The 20,992-nt window shown below is 15.9% G+C and overlaps 2 protein-coding genes across 3 annotated transcripts; one reads left to right on the top strand and one right to left on the bottom strand.

Annotated features, from left to right (window-relative positions):
* Positions 1 to 1,592: 1,592 nt before the first annotated feature.
* Positions 1,593 to 3,456, top strand: LOC727515 (mitochondrial import inner membrane translocase subunit Tim29). The gene is made up of 4 exons (XM_001123223.4): positions 1,593 to 1,853; positions 2,398 to 2,664; positions 2,768 to 2,869; positions 3,049 to 3,456. The coding sequence occupies exons 2-4, from the start codon at positions 2,520 to 2,522 to the stop codon at positions 3,438 to 3,440; spliced, it is 639 nt and encodes a 212-aa protein (XP_001123223.3). The 5' UTR covers positions 1,593 to 1,853; positions 2,398 to 2,519; the 3' UTR covers positions 3,441 to 3,456.
* Positions 3,457 to 4,823: 1,367 nt separating this feature from the next.
* On the bottom strand, positions 4,824 to 20,543 carry LOC727168 (1,4-alpha-glucan-branching enzyme). Of its 2 annotated transcripts, none has more exons than XM_026446490.1 (10): positions 20,289 to 20,543; positions 19,857 to 20,026; positions 10,770 to 11,011; positions 10,423 to 10,632; positions 10,018 to 10,325; positions 9,610 to 9,810; positions 8,993 to 9,321; positions 8,175 to 8,359; positions 7,774 to 8,064; positions 4,824 to 4,989 (listed from the first exon to the last, which is right to left on the bottom strand). In XM_026446490.1, exons 1-10 carry the CDS (start codon positions 20,399 to 20,401, stop codon positions 4,981 to 4,983), a joined length of 2,058 nt encoding a protein of 685 aa, XP_026302275.1. In that variant the 5' UTR covers positions 20,402 to 20,543; the 3' UTR covers positions 4,824 to 4,980. The 2 variants fall into 2 exon arrangements, with proteins under 2 accessions (XP_026302275.1, XP_026302274.1); XM_026446489.1 differs by having other exon boundaries at positions 8,969 to 9,321; positions 20,289 to 20,541.
* Between the last annotated feature and the right edge of the window lie 449 nt (positions 20,544 to 20,992).

The raw sequence follows: 20,992 nt of genomic DNA on the forward strand, positions 1-20,992 counted from the left end.
ATATTAGTTACGGGATCAGAATGAACTTTTTTATTAACTTTGATTAGTAAAAATTTAATTATAACTTAAAAATATTATATATATAATTATTTATTTACATAAATACATATAAATATTTTTTAAAAAATTTAATCAAATTGCAAAAAAAATGAAATATTTAAAATAAAAAATTATATTTTCACGATAATAAATTTAAAAATATTTTATTTAAAATATTTTATATTATTGTTGTTTTATTATTTATATATATTTATATATATATATATCGAACAATATAACCATTATAAATAAATTAATTAAAAAAATGCTTTATCAATTTCAAATAAAATACAAATATAAAAATTTCTTTTAATCTTATGATTAATAATATGAATATAAAATTTATTTAACAATAGTATCGATAATATCGATTATAGCATTTTCGAATCAGACAGATAAATAATATATGGTAAAATATTTCATATGTATGTTCAAATATTTTTTTGATCTTTTTGAATTCAAGACATTTTAATATTTTTGAATAATTTTTTTTTAAAAAATATATATAAAATCCAATATCATGTAAAAAATTTATATTAAATATTTGAAAAAAAATAATAAATGAAAAATATATATAATTTTTTAAACTTTAATAAATATTTACGATTATTCAAAATTATAAAAATAATAATAATTATCAATACTAACCAACTATTCAGGAATTTCTTGTTTATCTTTTATTAGTTATTTATTATATAATAATAAAATATATAAATATATTTTATTATATATAAATATTAACTATATAGAAATATTTATATATATAATATATTATATATGTAAAATATATATATATTTAGTTTTTACTAAAATAATTTAAAATTGCTATAAATAGTATCAAATATTTTATAAATATTTTATAAATCTATCATATTCTGTTCCATATTTTATTCCAATATCATTATTTATTTATAAATATTTATAAATACAAAATGAAACAAATAAAATATGATAAACTTTTTACCGAAATTATAAGAAATATATTTTTTTTCTTGAATTAAATAATTTATAGGGGCTAATTATTTAAAATGTAATAAATTTTTTTATTTAAATAATTATATATAATTTCTAAATTAGTCTCTTTTCTAAATCAAAAAAATAAATTAATATTTACTGTAATTTCAAAAAAATCATTTATTAGATAATTTTAATTACCTCTAATTTTGTTAACATCATCTCTAAATATAATTAATTTTTTTATTTCTTTAATTCTTTATATAAAATCATTAATATTTAAAAATATATCTTTTAATTAGAAATTTTAAATTAAACTAAAATAATATTAAATTTTTATATCTAAACTGAAAAAAAGAAACATCAATTTTAAAAAATTATAATTATTTATATGAAATTATTTTAATACAAAAAACTGTAAATTTTATTTTTGTATTTATTTATATTTCTGTAAATATTATTTGATTATTAAATATTAAATTTTTCATATATTATTTAATTCTAATATATATAAATTATCATACATAAATTTAATAATACTTTATATTTAATCGTCTTTAAAATTAAAAGACTTATATGTATATGTATTTCAATAATTTATATTCATATAAGTAGTGACAGATTTCATATTGTTCTTTCACACGTTATATGTTACTTGATAAAAATTTAAATATCTGATTTTATAATAATTAATATAGCAAAATTAAATACAAAATTAACAAAAAATAATATATTCTAATTTATGTGCATCTAAAGATTTAAATATAAAATAAAAAAAGATATAAAAAATTCATTCGAAAATTTATTAAAGGTTAGAAAAATAAGATATTAAGAATCTAAAAATGATACAATCAAGTAAGGTAATGATAAAAATCAATAAAGTTTCTTCAATCATAATAATTCAATTCAATAATTTCAATTTTATATTTTTTATTATATTTATATTCACATCATAGTATTTAATATCTTTACTTTTATTTTAAAAATATAAATAATTTTTCATTTGTATATTTATTAGAATAATGAATTATTCAAAATTTGATTTTTAAATTGAAAATTTTATTAGAAAATATCATTGTTCTATGAATTTTTTATTTTGTTATTTTATAGCATTTTGTAAATGAACTTTTAAATTTTAAACTTCTAATTTGATATTTTGATATGTTATAATATTTTTATATGTTCTTACATCACAATTACTTACAATTTAAATAATTTAAAGTTTTTTTTAAATCATAATTTTTAAGTTAAATTATTGTTGCAATAATGTATAATTTAATACATTATATATAGAAAGAATATATTAAGACATTTGTAAACGTTATTTTTTTTAAATATAAATAATCATATATAAATATTTTTTATATACAATATTTCATCATATTTCACATTTATTTCTTTCAGACACGTGGATAACCTCAATTTTAATATTTTTGTTGAGTATAAAGTTTGTTTTGTATCTTAATATCTGTCATAATTTAAAAAATGTTTTAAATAATAATTATTTCAAGATTATTATAAATTCAATGAATATGAATTATAATTATTTTACTCAATTTCAAAAATACAAATTTACTTTAAAATTAATAAATCCTATTTATAATGTTTTAAATAAGACAAAAAATTTTAAAATACCAGAAAAACTTAAAGGAACATTTCTTGAACGATGGGGTAACTAAATGTTATATAATAATAAAAAAGAAATCAATATTAAAACTAAAATCAAATAATATTAAAAAAAATTTAATTTAATTTAATATATTTTTATTTATAGGAATATATTGGAAGAATCTTTATATAGATTACAAAGAATCAGCATTAGGTGCTACTAAAGATTGTAAGGAACATCCTATAAGAACATCTATATATTTTTCTCGTAAGTTCATTTATGTTTTAATAAAAAAGAATTTAATATTGGTTAATTGAAAAAGTTATTAATTTATTTTTTTATTTTAAAAAATCATAAAAGATTAAAGTATAACATAAATGATTAGAAAAAAATTATATTAATTCTTTGCAACATTTTTAATATATCAAAATTTTATTTTTAATTAGTTCTAGCATCCTGTGTATATCTATATAGACATAATCCAGATGAATGTACTTTTAAGGAAAATTTATTACAAAATACCATGAAAATAATGCAAGTAGGAGAAGCTATACGTAATCCAATATCTGAACATTATGTAAAATGGTTAGGGCAATGTTATAATGAAGGCATTGTGCGACGGATGAATTTAGGTATAATTTCTCTAATTTGGTTAGATGACTACGATAATATGTGTTCTTTATATAAAACTGTTTGTCCTTATTTAAAAATACAATATCTAACATTTCATAAAAGAGTGATAGATTTTGGACTTTTAGATAAATGGTGGATCTTAGAAAATAAAATGAAGGATTATGATGTAAATGAAACAGAATTTAGTAATGTAAATTATAAATAAAATAAATAATTTAAAACAAATTAATCTTTTAAATAATTATACATATTATATATATATTATTATATCTATACATAATATTATATAATGCAGATGATAAATATATTCACATAATGAAAATTTATATATATTATTTTATTTAATATGTCAAAATAATATAATATAAATTAAATAATATAATAAAAATAAAAAATTATTGCAATAATGGAAAAATCTTAATTAATTGTAATAGCAATGAAAAATTCATATCATTGTAAAAATATATAGCTTATATATACATAGCTTCAGTAATAAATTGTAACATTTAAATATATATGTTATATATTAATAATAAATAAATATAATTTATGCATTTCTAAATATTTTACAATATAAATTTAATATAAATTTGTAACTGTCATTTTATACTATAAATTTTCATATATATAATATATATAATATTTCATATTATAATAAAAAAAATTCATTTTGTATTACATGAATGATTATAAAAATATTTATAAATATAAAAATATATTCATAAATACTATACAAGATATATACAAAATTTTTTTATTAAATAAAATTATCAAATTTTTAACTTGTATTATATAAATTATTTTTTTTAAAAAAGTTTGTGTAATACTAATTTGTGCTTTACAATATATTTCTAATTCTATTTATACTTAATAAATTCTATTTTAAAATCTAAATATTATATCTATTTTATTTTTTTAAAATAAAAATAAATTTTATATGTCAATATTTAATTAATTATATTATATGATTAATTAATACATAAATTATTAGAAACACATTCCTTTATTTATACAAACATTTATAGATATTAAAGCTCAATATCAAAATATAAAATATTTTCCATTAAATTCATTAAATTAAACATTACATAATTCATTCAATAAATATATATAATATCTTCTGAATGTTATTTTTAAATAAAAATTTTAAATTTCATAAAACTCTAATTTATAATTTTTAAAAATTATATACACGAGTATTTTGATTTGTACTTTTTAAGTGTTTTATATTAATTGATTTGTCTAAATTATAATATATTATATATACATATTGTATATATTATACTATATATATATAATACATCTGATCCGAAATAAACAACTATTTTTTGCTATAAATTACTGTAATTCGCTATCTCCTTTTCTTTTACTTTAAATCAAGAACTAATGAAATTAATTTATGAAAACAAAAAATCATAAACATTTATGTTCGTTCAATGACAGAATAAGAGTGTATATCATATACTCTCTTCTTTTCTGAAGAATGACAATGCTATTTGTTTTATTATTTTATGATTTCTTACAATTTCGAGCTTTTTGTCTTATTTGTTGAATGAAGTAAAAGTGATGTTAATTAATAATCAGAAACTAATCTCAAAAGAGTTGCTTATTTCAGAATAAAACTGTATGTTACATTTATTTTTCTTAATTTTAATCTACTTAAAATTTAACACTTTGGTAAAATAGGTAGTACTTTTATTTTTATGACTTTAAAGTTCTTCTTTTTTCTATGCCTCTTAAAAGTATTAAAGTTCCTAAAATTAAAAATTATCATAATTATTTAAATTATATAAAATAATATAAAACTAACTATTTCAAATCAAAATAGTTGTAAAACACTTATGAAAAAAAAAAATTTTAATTTAACATAATTTCGATTTTATATATGATAACATAACATTTTTATCTATAATTTAAATAAATAACATAATATAGTTATAATATAATATATATGTATATTGCATAATATAGCTATAATATAGTTATAATATAATTACATCGCTTTTATATCGATAAAATACTTGATTTATAAATTTTGTTTTTTATTTTTTTTTTCTTACATAAAATTAAATTTAGAAAACAATGATTTCAGAAAAAACTTAGTCATAAAGAAAAAAAAATCAAATAGAAATACTTTTTAAATTAAAAATATAAAATACTTTATGCAAATATTTCAGATTATATTCTGTTACTAATACAAAAAAATATCAAAGAAAAAAAGTATATAATTTAAAAAACATTTCATGAAATTATATATTTTTTTAAATATCTTTTTTATCATTCTATAAAATATTAAAATAACACAATCAAAAATTTAAGAAACATATAATAAATAATTTAGGAAATATTTTAATAAAATTTATCATATAAAAGACAAGGAATACTATGCTTTTCTTGTCATTTATAAGTTTTACAATATTCAATTTAATTTAAAATATCTCAAAAACTAATAATTTTTTTATTATTATATATCAGTATTTCTTTAAAATACTAAAAGAAATTGATTTATGCAAAAATGTATACATTTTTATTTAAAAAATAATATAATTATTGATATATACATTTTCATTTTTAAAGAATACATCTTTCATATTTCTCCTTTGATATTTTTTTGTAACTATATTGATAATAAAATTATGAGAAATAATTATATATATATCAATATTAGAATTAAGTATTATTATAATTATTTAAAATAATTATTATATCTATATGAAAAGTCGATATTATATGCACATTGTGATGATATAAATTTACGTTGTATAGCGTGATTCTAAATAAGGCAGTACTATTTAATGATAATACTATTTCAATTTTTCGATATTTCTTTGTACATTATAATCTATAAAATAAATGTATTCTTGTTTAAAGAAATTATGTGAATAAATACTTATTCGATTTTAATAATTTAAAAGTAATGATATAGATAAATAATGATGAATAAAATTTTATTCTTTATTTTTATTAAATAAGACGTATAGATAATACAAAATAATAGCATATATTTGAAAAAACCGATTGAGTTTTTTTGCATTTAAAAGAAAAAAATTTTTGATATATTTTTATATACCGAATCTAAAATCAAATGTAAAAACTACTTATCACTTTAAATTTAAGAAATAAATGGATACAAAATATCGATTTTTGCTATATATTCACGAAACATTGCCAAAAAAATTATTTTTTTAATATTTTTGTTAAATAATACTATTCTTTCTCTGAAAAATTTTCTTTATTGAGATATATCGCTTTGAAGTTCTATTTTCAATTTATATGAATAAAAATTAATCGAAAAACATTGTATTTTGTTGTAAAAAAATTTTTATTTTATTAGTCACTTGAAAAAATAAACTAGAATCTTTAAAATAAGCCTCCTTGTTAATAAATTAAAAATAGAATGAAAAATGATTTGATTGGATGAAAATAGAATTTCAAAATATATATCGACAAAAAAAATTTTACAATGATAAATCATATTCGATTTTACAAAAAAAAGATATTATATAAAAATATTATTGTCAAAAAAAAAAAAATAATTTTTTGGCAAAGTTTCATAAATATATATATATTGATATTTTATCTGTTAAATCTAAAATGATAAGTAATTTTTGTGATTAGATTCAAATTCAATACATAAAAATGTTAAAAATCTTTTTATTCTCAAATAAAAAACTTGTTAATCTATTTTTTCGCTATCATTTGTTATGTTATCATTTTTTTTTCGTTTATTTTTACATAAACGATTTTATAAATTTATAAATGAAATTAACTGTTTGATTTTTTTTTATATTATTAAAATAAATATATTTAAAATTTTGGTAAATTGCACTCTTCATTATATATTATCATTTTATCTGCAAGTGTACATAAATTTCGATTGAGATTTATTTATTAAGTTAAAACAATTGAAGTTTGTATTAGATTAAGATAAAAATAAAATAAGATCGCTATTTTTCCATCTATAAATATATTAACTTTTTTATTATTTTCAAATTTATATGATTTAATTATATTTTTATATAATAATTTTTTTTTATAATTAATTATAATTAAATTTTAATGAAATGAGATTTTTCGATTCATTCATTCTGAAACATATTTTAGAAAATGCTAATTAATCTTTTATAATATTTATTAAAAAAATATAATCATAATTATTATACAATTAATAAAAATAAATATAATAGAAAAATTAATTATATTTAAATAAATTATAACAAAAGAATATAGAATTGGAGGCATTTATATAGAAGGCATTTCATAAATATTTAAATATTAAATATTAAATATTATTCACAATTATATATTAAGAACTAATTAATTAGATTTGATTACTTAAAGCAAAATCGATATACAAGCGATATAATATCGATTCTATAAAATTGAAACCAAAATTAATTTAAATCAGACTTATTTTACAATTGTTTTGATTTATGATTTTTTTCAAAACCATTTTAAAAATCGTCACTGATATCATAACCGTTTTTCTTAAATATTATTAAATTTTTAAATATTAATATTATGACATAATATATTACCTCTCGAATATAAATAATAGCTGTGCGACAAGGAATGTAAATCATCATACTATTTGAATAATCAGAAAAAGATTCTGGTTTGGTAAAATGTTGTATATTAGTATCAACACGGTTTTCTCCACCAAAATTTTTATCATCGCTACACAAAAGAATTTTATAAGTTCCTGCACTTTTTACACCAATAGTATAATCAGGAAATGATTTGATTGGATGAAAATTAAAAACAAATATAAGTTCTGCACGATCAAAAACAATTATTTTATCTTCTTCATGTTTCAAACTTATATATCCCTAAAAATATATATTTTTATTAATGATATCATAAATAGTAATGAAATTATAATATATATATATATATATATATATATATTTTTGATTAAATAAAGTAAATCATTTATTACAGGTTCAGCATGTAGCCATCCATATTTTGCTTCAAGAGTATTTACAGCCCGATCCCAATTATTCATAAATTTGTATTTAAGTAATTCATCATCTACTAAATTCCATTGTCTTCTAGCATAATGATAACTATCTGCATTACCAGCTCGTGGAAAATCCAACCATTCAGGATGACCAAATTCATTACCTTCATATATTTTTTTTAAATTTATAATAAAATTATTAAAAACTTCAATAATAGATGTATAATAATGCTCAGTTAAAATCAATTAAATTCGATATCTAATAATTAAATTTTTACAAGCAGAATTTTTTTCTTCTTTGAGGAATTAGAAGAACTGGAGGAATTAATAATTTATTTAATAAAAGAATTTTTTTTTCTGTAATTTTTTTTTAAATGATACTATTAAATTGTTGAAATTCTTATAATTAAAATAAATAAGTCAACATTTTTGCTAATTGTAAATAATATTATTGATAATTATTATCTATAGTAACTTGATTATAAATAAAATTAATCAAATTTACATTTAATTCATTTTAATTGAAAAAAATTAAATCATTTACTGAAATTCATATTTCGTTATTTTCATAAAAAAAATTATAAAAACTGAATTTTTTATATTATATGATTTTTTTTTTCATGACATTTCTTTAAAAAGAGATCCTAAATTTATTTTCTTGTATGTGAAACTGAAGCATTGATAACAAAAATGAATTATATGAATTTAACGGAGCAAATATTAATGAAATTTAATTGAACATTTCTACCTATAATTTTATACATAAAACTAACCCATAAAATTTAAATAAGCTTCACCTCCTAATGCATGTGTGATTAATGTAATCAGATTATGAAGAGCAATCCCACGATTTATAATTGCATTAGGTGGACTTAGTGTACTCATATGAAAATACATTTCTTTATCCATAAGCCAAAATGCAATTGTTTTATCACCTACAAGAGCTTGATCATGAGATTCTGAATAAGCTACTGTTTTCTCCATCCATCTTCGATTAGTTAATGTCCAACAAATATCCCCAACATTCCAATCTTCATCTTTTATTTCTTTTAAAAGTTTAATCCATTTATCAGGAATAGCCATGGCTAAACGATAATCAAAGCCTAAACCACCTTCAGTAATTGGCCTTTAATATTATAAATATATATATATATAAAAAATATTATAATATATATAAAAAACAAAATATAATGTAAATATAACATATAATACATACATAATATAATATTTTTAAAAAAATGAAATAATTTATATAATAATAATTAATTTATATTAAATATATATATATTGTTTATATTTATGTGCAAGTGAATAAATAATATTCCATTAAACATAAAATAATTATTATCATATGAATATTACTATCATATAAAATTTTTAAAAATCCAAATTTTATAATTTTTATGTTTCATACCTGCAAACTCCAGGCATTCCACTAACATCCTCTGCTATGGTAATCATATTTGGATATAAATAATGCAAAATATAGTTTGCAAGCATTAAATAAACTACACCTTCAACATCAACATTAAGTCCATAATATTCTTCATAATGACCTGTAAAACCTTGTCCAAATCCTCTTGAATGATACAACATTGATGTAACTCCATCAAATCTATAGGCGAATATTAATATATTATTTATAATATATATATATATATATATATATATATATATATATATATATATATATATATATAGAAAAAATAAAATGAATAATAATAGGAAAGAGAAAAAGAAAAGAAGAGAGAAATAGACAATATACATATAATTAAAAAATATAAATATCATATATTACAAATAATATTCATCAAACAAATACCTAAATCCATCAAAATTATATTCCTCAATGTACCAACGTAAATTGGAAAGTAGAAATCGTAATACTTCATATTCTCCATAATTAAAAAGTCTACTATCCCACAGTGGATGATGACCACGATTGCCAGAATGGAAAAAACAACCATCAGTACCATCAAACATATTTAAACCATCTAAAGTATTCTTTGATGCATGTGAATGTACCACATCTAATAAAACATATAAACCATATTGATGCGCTGTATCTATCAATAGTTTTAATTCTTCTGGTGTACCATAACGAGATGAAGCAGCATAAAATGAAGTTACCTTATTAAATTTAATTAAATATATTGTTATAAAATTTAATACTTAAGTATATTAATTTTATTGAGATTTTTTAAATTTATTCATTATAGCTACGCACCTGATATCCAAAACTAGCATAATAAGCATGTTCCATGATAGCCATTAATTGTATAGCATTATAGCCTTGTTTTACAATACGAGGTATTATGTTTTTAGCAAATTCTAGATATGTGCCAATTTTTAATTCCTGAGTTGCAATACCAACATGACATTCATAAATTCTAAGACTTTTTGGTTTTTTCTGTTTGGAATATTTAAATTTATAAACCTAAATGAAAATATATATATCACTTAATATTTACAAATCTTAATATTTACTATAAAATTAAATTGATTGGAAAAAATAATATTTATATTTATTTATAATTATATGTAGTAATTATATATATATATATATATATATACATTTTCAGGTAATGGATACCATATACGTTGTTTATATGTAGCACTTTCAGATTTATCTTGTGTGACATATGTAGCCCAAGGACTTAATCGTTCCAATAATTCATTATTTTGATCTTTTACAATTATCTTAATTTCTGAAAGATGCTTTATTGGACAACTACCATCAGCATTAGGAGGTAAATGTAATTCCCATTTTCCATAATCTAATTTTTTATATGAATTAGTTGTTCTATTCCAACCATCTAGTAACAAAAATAAACAACAATTAAGATTTATAATTTAAAAACTTTTATAAAGAGTATATATATATAATATATAGTTTCTTATGCTATGTAATAATAATAATAAAGAATAATAATTTATTATATAAAAATTATATTGAATGTTTAAAAAAGAAATTTTAAAATTACTAAGTTAAAAATTAAAAAAGAAACTAGACATATCATTACATCAAATATAAAATGAAATAAAATATATAATAAATATAAACTATATTTAAAATTCTGTTATAAAGTTTTACAAATATATTTTATAATTAATATATATTAAAATTATAATATACTTTAAGATTAAGTTATATATATATATATAAGTTATATATATATATATACTTTAAGATAAGTTATAAAAGTAAAAAAAAAATTTTTTTTAAAGTCATTAAATAAATTATATACATAATTTTAAAAATAGTATCAAAAAAATAACATATATATAAAAAAAATAAAATAATTTTTAATATTTATATAAATAATAATTTATATTTTGAATTATGTAAATAATATAATTGTATTTGTATAAATAATAATATATAAATATATACGAATAAAATATAATAATATATATGTATATACAAAATTCATAATGATTTTAATAAGAAATTTGATAAAGTTTATCTTAAAAGACAAATTATATTTTCTTTTTCTTTTATTGATTTATTAATTTAAAATTAATTTAAAAATATTTAGAAATATTGTAAAATAAACTAATTTATTTATAATTATATGATATATATATATATATATATATATATATATATATTATATAATATAATTTATTTATAATTATATGGCAATAGGCAAAGCGTAATTTTTTTTGAAAAAATAAAAAAATAAAAATTTTAACATAACATTTTTTAACTAAAATTTCGTTTTTCAAAATCAATTTTACAAATTAATCAAATATGCAAATAAAAAAAAAACAATTTCGTTATTGTATCGATTAACTCTCTATTAGAATTAATGTTGTAAACAATTATAGAATAATATTCATGCCTATTATTCATTTTTTACTGTTTTCATTATATTGAAAATATTGTTAATAGTATATCGGCGAAAGTATATTGTTTTTCTTTATGATAAATTAAAGATGAATAAATGGATTATTATTACTTTTTAATCTTTCATATTTTTTAAGAATTTTTTGCTATTCAAAGTACATATTTGAAGTGAAAGCAAAGTTCATTCAATTATCTTTAATTCGTTAAAAAGAATTATATATGCAGTTATATATATAATAGAGTGTGAATTATATATACAGTAATGATAATATTAATAATATTTAAAATGTGAAAAAATAAAAAACAAATAATCTATAAAAAAATGTTACATAATAGTCATTATTTTTAAAAATTATATTATTTCATTATATCATCAATTATGTCATGTTATATAAAATATATTATATTAATAAAAATAATTAATAATGGATTGTATGGAAAACAATTTATTATTTTCATATTTATTTGATTTTCTTAAAAAAAAATTACATATTTTTTTATAAAAATATAAAAAAATGATTATAACATATAATTAATTTAGATTTTTTATAATTATCATAAAAAATAAATTTATTAATTAATAATTAAAATTCATTAACATGTAAGATTTAATAAAATTTTAAGATTTAATAACTAAGATTTAATAAAAATTATGAAAAAACCAAATTCGAAAATAATAATAAGACAAAAAAAGAATAAAGCTTAAACAACAAAAAATCGATTATCTGCAAAATAAATTATGGTTACAATTAACAATAATTACTCAATGCGTGCAATAAATTTTACGTAATAACATGATTTCGAAAATATCATAAAAAAAATTATGAAAACACAACATTAATTGCTCAATTAAAATTTTGAGAAAATTACATGTGCTAAATTAATCAATAGAAAATTCTTAGATAAAAAAAAATAATTAATTTTGGACTTGATGTTCGATGCAATAAAAATGATTTCAAATTGAAGAAAAATTTCTAATGAAAGCATAATAATGATCGTTTTCATCTTATCAGATAAAGAAATATATACTAATATATACTATATACTAATTTATAAACAAATCTAAAACAAAAAATTAATGTTACTTAAATTAATATTAATTAAATATTTCTATTATTACGATGCAACAAAAGAATTTTTTAGATTCAATGCTGAATAAAATTTTTGTGTTAATTAAAAACAATGAAATACAAGTTAAAATAATAAAATACACAATTAAAATAATGATATTACAAAATATTAAATTCATAATTTCAAAATAATTGGAAATTTAAATTTTTTTCCATATGTTTAAATAAATTTTGTAAAAAAAATAAGATTCTGTTTGAATAATATTTATGTATATGTATTTATATTTATATATAAATGTTTATAGCATATAAATATATTTATAATATTCAATTATTATTACATCTATATTATTTAAATTTTAAACCTATAATTATAAAATTCTTACGTTTTTTATATTTAAACAAATTGCTCATTATAATCATTCAATTGTAAATCTCTTAAAATTCTGATAAAATCCATAATAAAATAAAAAAAATTCCAAAAGCACATATCTTCTATTTTGATCTATATTATTATTTATTTATATATTCACATATATAAATATCACGAATACTTAATAAAAAAATTAATTTTTCTAAAATAAAAAAATTAATTTTTCTAAAATAAAAAAATTTTACCATATAATTCATAAGAAATTTTAATTCATAAAAAATATATTTTCAATCTTTAACTTCAAAGCTTATCTCTTCAAAATGGATGTTAGCCAATAAAAATAATATGTATCAAATATTTCTTTGAAAACTATTTTTCTTATATATCCTTTCATTAAATTATGTCTACAAGTTCGAAATTTTATTACTACTTTCTTTTATCTTATTCGCTTATAATAAACTTTGCTAGCAACCTTGAATAACTTCAATAAAAAATACTATTATTAATTTTTTTTTATATTTATAATATTTTTTTGAAAAATAGATTTGAATATTATTTTTTATGTAAATATATGAAGATGATAACATAATTTTTCGTGTACTCTTTAAATTAAACTTTACAAAAAGAAATTATAATATATCACATTTATGTACTAATAAGTATATAATTTAATGTAATTTAGTAATGACTTAGATTCGGAATTTAATCATCTTAGATATTATTTATGAAATAAATATTTTAATGAAGAAATCAATAATATGATTAATTTTTTCTTGATAAAATACCACACTTTATGCTAATATAACAAATATTTGAATAGAAACTGATATATTAAAGAAATTGCAACATATTTTAATTTGTAAAATATCTTAAAAGATTACTAAAATATATAAAAAACGAAGAATTTACAAAAAATCTTTTAAAATCAAAATGTTCCTGAATATTTATAGAATGACAAGATTGTATGATATAAAGAGAAATACTAAAAATTTTTTAGTATGTAAAGTTTAGTAACTTTGTTTTATAAAAAGAATTAAGATTATCATATCTTTTTCAAAAAATATAATTTTATAATTAAAATTAAAAAAAAAAATAAATTCTTAAATAAAAGAAGCAAGACTTCATAACTATCAAGAAAAATATTCTTCATTAATAAATGTAATATTTATAAACATTTAATAAATAAATAAATAATTTGATAATTTATAAATAAAAAAAACTTTCGAAAAATTTAATTTTTTTTTATTTAATGATGAATTAAATTTTAAACTTTATTTAAATAAAAAAAGATAATTTATATAAATAAAAATAAATAAAAATTTTTAAATTTTTATATTATTTCAACCGTTAAATTTTATCAGAATCACAAAGATTTTGATGTTAGCATATTGTTGCTTATCATTTGTGTATGCAATTTACAATTTATTAAAAATACATTGAGAGAATTTATAAATTTATTATTTTATATTATTATAAATTAATTAATTAAATTACTAGTTATTGTTATTTTATAAAATTTAATAAAAATTAATTTAAAAAACGAATATTTGAATATTTGATATTAACATTAGCATTATATTGCACTAAATTATTGATATTAAATATATATATAAAATTATTAAGAAACTTTTTAGAGAAAAATAACATTAATTATATATACTAACATCAATTTTATCTAATTCAAACATTTAAATAAAAATCTAGCAAAATATTGAAATATAATAGATTGCTATTTCAAAAGATATTAAAAGATGTGATTTGAAATTAATCAAAATATAATTAATAAATTAACAAAAAATATATCAAAAAATTTCAAAAAGTCATAATAATTGCAGATATCTTATTTTATACTAAGTTTATGTTTTATATTATTTACAATTTTCTTTTAGAATAACCGAAAAAAATATTCATACATTTAATTTCAATATGGAATTATTATATATTATTATATTATATATTATTATATATATATAATTAAATCAAATCTCTTTACAGTATTTCAAAATAATTAGCTTTATATTTTTTTAATTAATATATTTTCTACAACAAATAATATTCACAAGTATTTATGTACAGTAATTGTAATTTTGATCGAAAATTTTGTTTTAAAAATTAAAAGTTAACATAAAGTTATGTTATTATATTCAAAATAAAAAAATATAAATATTTATATATATATATAAAAAATATAAAAAAAATCCATAACTTTGAAAATTAACGGAAGAATAAAGTAATCTTGATATAAAAATATTTTTTGTATCATAAAAGATAAAATATTTTATATTATTTTAATTATATAATAATATATGTTATAATAAATATGTTACAAAAAATATTCTCTATAATAAAATATAACATTTATATTTTATATATTTTTTTTAATTTCATAGTAAAAATTTTATAAGATAATTTTTAATTTACAATATATTATTTAGACATACTACAGATTTTTTTTTTAATATTTTTATTTTTATATTATTATTTTTTTTATAGTTTCTTTTAAAATTTTAAATATAAATAAAATTCAATTCTGCAATATAATTTATGTTATAGATTCTAGATTCCATTTCAGTCTGATGATTAATCTGATGATTAGAAAAAAGTTTAAAATTTTAATCAATTTTTATTATTTTTTTTTCAAAATAAAAAGTATCATAAAATATTCAATTTTTCTTCAATAAACTTTTTAACAAAATATTTATTGTATATTATTGTATATTGTAATATTATTGTACTATTACACATTCTTTAAATATTATTTTTTTGACTAGATTTGTAATATTATCTGTTATTTATAAAAAATTAGCAATAATCTTAATACTATTCTATTCTATAATCAAATCATGAAATTGCAATGGATCTTATAATTGAAATTGGAGCTCACTTTTATTGTAAATTTAATCTCGAATTAAATATTTTTATATGTGTTTTATATTTTTGTGTACCATCATATTTTCATGATATTTTAATATATCATGAATTATTAATAAATAGATGGGATTGTAGTAATAATCCAATTTCTTGTTGATATTTTAATTATTCATGCTTTATTTATTTCATATTTTATATAGTTATACATTTGTACTTGTATAATTTTAAAAGTGATGTGTTTTTGTTTGTTTAGTTTTGAAGGATTTATCGAATATTAAAACTCACTACAGATAAATAATAAATGATATTTGTATGATTATACATATTAATTGCTATATGTTCATACAAAATATGAACAATTGATAAGTAGCAGTCATATGCATATCTATCATGAACGCATATATCATATAAGCAGAACTCACTATAGTAATAACATTATTTTTTTTTTACGAATATACCCGAAATTAAAAGAGTTTTTATGAAAAAAAAAATTGTTCAAAATATTAATTTCAATAATATATTTAAAAATCATCAAAATAAAGAACAGTTAATCTAAAAATTCATCATCTGAAGTCGATTTATATATAACGTTTTTGTGATTTTTGATAATTTTTAAATACAAGACAAGATTTTAAACAATTTTTTCTTCTATAGACATCTTATATCAATCGTTTTTAATTTCCGAAATATATACAAAAAATAATGTAACTATTAATTTTTATAATATATTAATATTATTATTCACATTGAATTTTGTCTATATATTTACGTCCATGGCAGCGTACTTATCACATGTAATTACTGATTATACATCATAGTGGCTGATGTATAATAATGATTCAAAATATGCTTCTCATTTGATTATTATCATTTTAATCACTGTAATTTCAATTGTTCAAAGATTTATATTTGAAGAGTTTGTAATAATAATAATTTTTTTATTCATTATTTTATTCATTATAAATTTTTTATTATATATTTCATTCCATAAAAAAAAAATGATTTTTCATATTCATAAGATTTATATGAAAGTTCCAAGTAATGAATATATTAATTTTTACAATTGTATATAATCAATCAAAAATGAGGCAATCTTTTTTAAAAAAAATTCTATCAATAATTTCTATTAATAAGAAATAATAAAATAAAAAAGAAATATTTAATTACAATAAAATTATTCCATTATTTGATTTAGAAAGGAACGATTTTAGCAAGAATACAATTTTAGAATGGATATAAAAACAATATTAGATATTAAAAAAAGAAATATTGATATATATTGATATATATTGATACTATATTATTAATCTTGCATCAATTTATAAGAACTCGCTATCATTATAAAAATTATAAAATATAAAGATATATTTACAAAAAATACATTAGAAAAAATGAAATAGTTTTAAAATAATTTAAAATTAAAGAAGTTCATGTTATGTGATTTTATGATGTTGAAGACCAATTATATAAATTTTTTCTATTATCTATATGAATCTATTATTCTCTAAATATAATTATATTACTAGAATATTATTTCTAAATCTATATATATATATATATATTTGAAAATAGAATTATTTTCTTATTATTACAGATATTTCATTTATTTTTTTAGATCAAAGAGATCCATGAAATGTCCAAACTTTTTATGAATAGATATTAATAGAATGAATAGATATAAATATGCAATGATTTTTTTAAAAATATCTAAATTCGACATAAATTATAATTTATATTTCAAATTTGTTGCAATTTATGAGGAAGTAATTAGTAAGAATTTCCTATTTAATTATTATTAATTATTAAAATAATTATTTATATATATATATTATTTTTATTATAATAAATTAATATTATTATTCTAAAAATTTTTTCAGATTCATCAAATGTTAAGCTATAATTGAAAACACTAAAAATATTTATAGAAAAATATAAATAATATTTTAAATCATTTAGAAAAAAAATTGTTTATTACAAATTCTTTTGTTCTTTTTGTTTTATTAAATATTATTAAATATATATATTAGAAGATTTTTGTTAAAAATATTTTTATGTCTGAAAAAAATATTACACTTGAAAAATCTTCCTGTATTTTTCATATTTTATCTTCTTACTGTAATATTTATTATTAATTAATATATGTAATAATTAAATTAGTATAAAATAAATTTTACATAAATTTATATTTCAATTTTCTTATAATATCCACAATGTTCTTGTACAAAATCAATTTTAAAATATGATTTTATTCTTTTATAATGAAAAATAATTATATGAAATACTGTTGTTATAATTATAAATTTATAAACATTTGTATACATAAATATCATATACTGAAATATGGATTTTATAAGAAATATAATCTAAAGAACATAAGAATCATAATATATAAATATTAAATTTTATAACATAAATTTATAATGGACATACATATATATATTAATAAAATAAATTATATTTTTATTCTTATATCACAATATTGTGATGCATAAAATTAAAAAAAATTTTCTTATTCTATGTATAAATAAAAATAGATTAATTTATTCAAATATATCCAAATATTTTTATTACTTTGCTACACTTTCTCTTGAAGTTATAAATAATAAAAATTAATTCTTAAGATTATCCATTACAAATATATGTATACATATAAAATTATAGTATATTATATATTGATTATATATAGTATATAGAGCAACATAAGAATAAAAAGTTGAAAAATTAGAAAAATACAAAATGTAACCATAGAATGAGAACTAAATGAAAAAATTATATAGAATATTAGATTAACAATAAAAACAAATTAAATTAAATAATTAAAAATAAAAAACAACAATAAAAATAAAAACAAGAAAATGTTATTAAGAAAGAAAAAGAAAACTAAAAAAAATTTAAATTAATATTAAATTAAATATTAGATTAAACTTAGTATTAGATGAGATAAAAATAAAGAAATTAACAATAAAATTAAAACAAAAAATCAAAAAATTTAAAGCACACAAATAAAAAATTTGAAAAAAGAAGATAGTAAAAGAAACAGACAAATATTCAAATAAAATAGTTTTATATAAAAAAAATAATAGAATTAAAAAAAGAAATATATATATAAATAAAAAATAAAAAATACATATCAAAAAACAGTTTTAATCAAATCTTGAAAAATTAAAAAAGGAACAAAATTAAGAAAAACATAAAGAAAAGAATTGAGAAAAAAAAAAAAATAATCAAATATTGGGAAAAATAACTAATATGATATAACAAGATAAAACTGAAATTGAAATTGAAATTGAAAGGAGATACAAGGAGAAATATAAAATATTAATAATTTCATGGCATATTTTTGAAAACTCAATTTTTGATTCCAAAATAAACTTAAAATGTTAATATATAAAAATAACATTAAGACTTATTTATAAACAATTGCATTAAATAAGATAAAGATAATCAGACAACACTATATTGAAATTATTTATATGAAATCTACAGCTTTAACTTACTAAAATCTCCTGTTAAAAATAATTCCTGTGCACCAGGTGCCCATTCTTTTGCAATAACACTATTGTCTTCATTTATATGAATTCCATAAATTTCATAACCTTTTGAAAATTTATCTAAACTGCCATCACCAGTTTCTAATTTTTCTATATAGTCTTTGAATAATGCATACCTGGTAAAAAAAATTCAAATAAAAAAATGACAAGTTCTAAATTAATTTAATATTAATTTATTTTATATTTATTCTATATTCTTATTTTATACTTAATATACTTATTTTATACTTATATTCGATTTAAAAATAGATTTTTATAATAAGTTATATTATTCATTGAATAAAACTTGTTATAAATAAATTCGTTATAAATAAAAATTATCTTAATTATATGTTACTGTATAACATTAATATTTATATATTTTTTAAAATGCAATACCTCTTGCGAATTTCATTTTCATAAGGTTTTAAATATGGATCTCTTTCCAATAAAGTATTTATTTCTGGAACTTGAACTTCAGAAGGATTCATAGTTGACCATTTTCCTCCCATATTTAATTTTTTAATATATTCACCAATAAATATATAAGAACAGATCTAAAGTACTCTGTATGTTACTCAAATTCAAATAAAACTTCAAGGTGACCTCTATATAATTTTGTCGACTAAATATCATTGCCATCCGAAAAAAATAAAATTTTATTACAATGAAACAATTTTTTAAGAATGGAAACTTTATAATTTAATAGTCTATCAAATATGGCGAATAATTTATTATAAGTGGCGGTAATTTTAAATTTTTATCAAACATTATATATGTATAATAAAATATCTAGTAAAATCTAAAATCATTTCTTTTTATTCTCAATATTCTAAATATTTTTTTTTTATTAAAATTATAATTTAAAATTCTTATTAATATTAAAATTTATATATTAAATTTATATAGAAAAAATTAATAATTTATTTGAAAATTTTATTTTTTTAAAAAATTTTCTATTAATTTCTATTATAAAAAGAAATATAATATTGAACTAAAATTATTTATTAAAATGTAAAATATACTCATTCATATGTATATATGAATTATTTATTATTTATATATATAATTATTATATATATATATATATATATATATATATA

Source organism: Apis mellifera, linkage group LG2 (assembly GCF_003254395.2).
Source record: "Apis mellifera strain DH4 linkage group LG2, Amel_HAv3.1, whole genome shotgun sequence".
NCBI classification, from domain to species: domain Eukaryota; kingdom Metazoa; phylum Arthropoda; class Insecta; order Hymenoptera; family Apidae; genus Apis; species Apis mellifera.

Coding starts and splice junctions, on each gene's coding strand:
- LOC727515 (XM_001123223.4), top strand. CDS start 2,520: ATGAATATGAATTATAATTATTTTACTCAATTTCAAAAATACAAATTT. Junction 2,665..2,767: donor AACATTTCTTGAACGATGGG/GTAACTAAATGT, acceptor TTTTATTTATAG/GAATATATTGGAAGAATCTT. Junction 2,870..3,048: donor AACATCTATATATTTTTCTC/GTAAGTTCATTT, acceptor ATTTTTAATTAG/TTCTAGCATCCTGTGTATAT.
- LOC727168 (XM_026446489.1), bottom strand. CDS start 20,401: ATGGGAGGAAAATGGTCAACTATGAATCCTTCTGAAGTTCAAGTTCCA. Junction 10,633..10,769: donor GGTATCCATTACCTGAAAAT/GTATATATATAT, acceptor ATTTTCATTTAG/GTTTATAAATTTAAATATTC. Junction 8,360..8,968: donor AGCTTATTTAAATTTTATGG/GTTAGTTTTATG, acceptor AAATATATGAAG/GTAATGAATTTGGTCATCCT.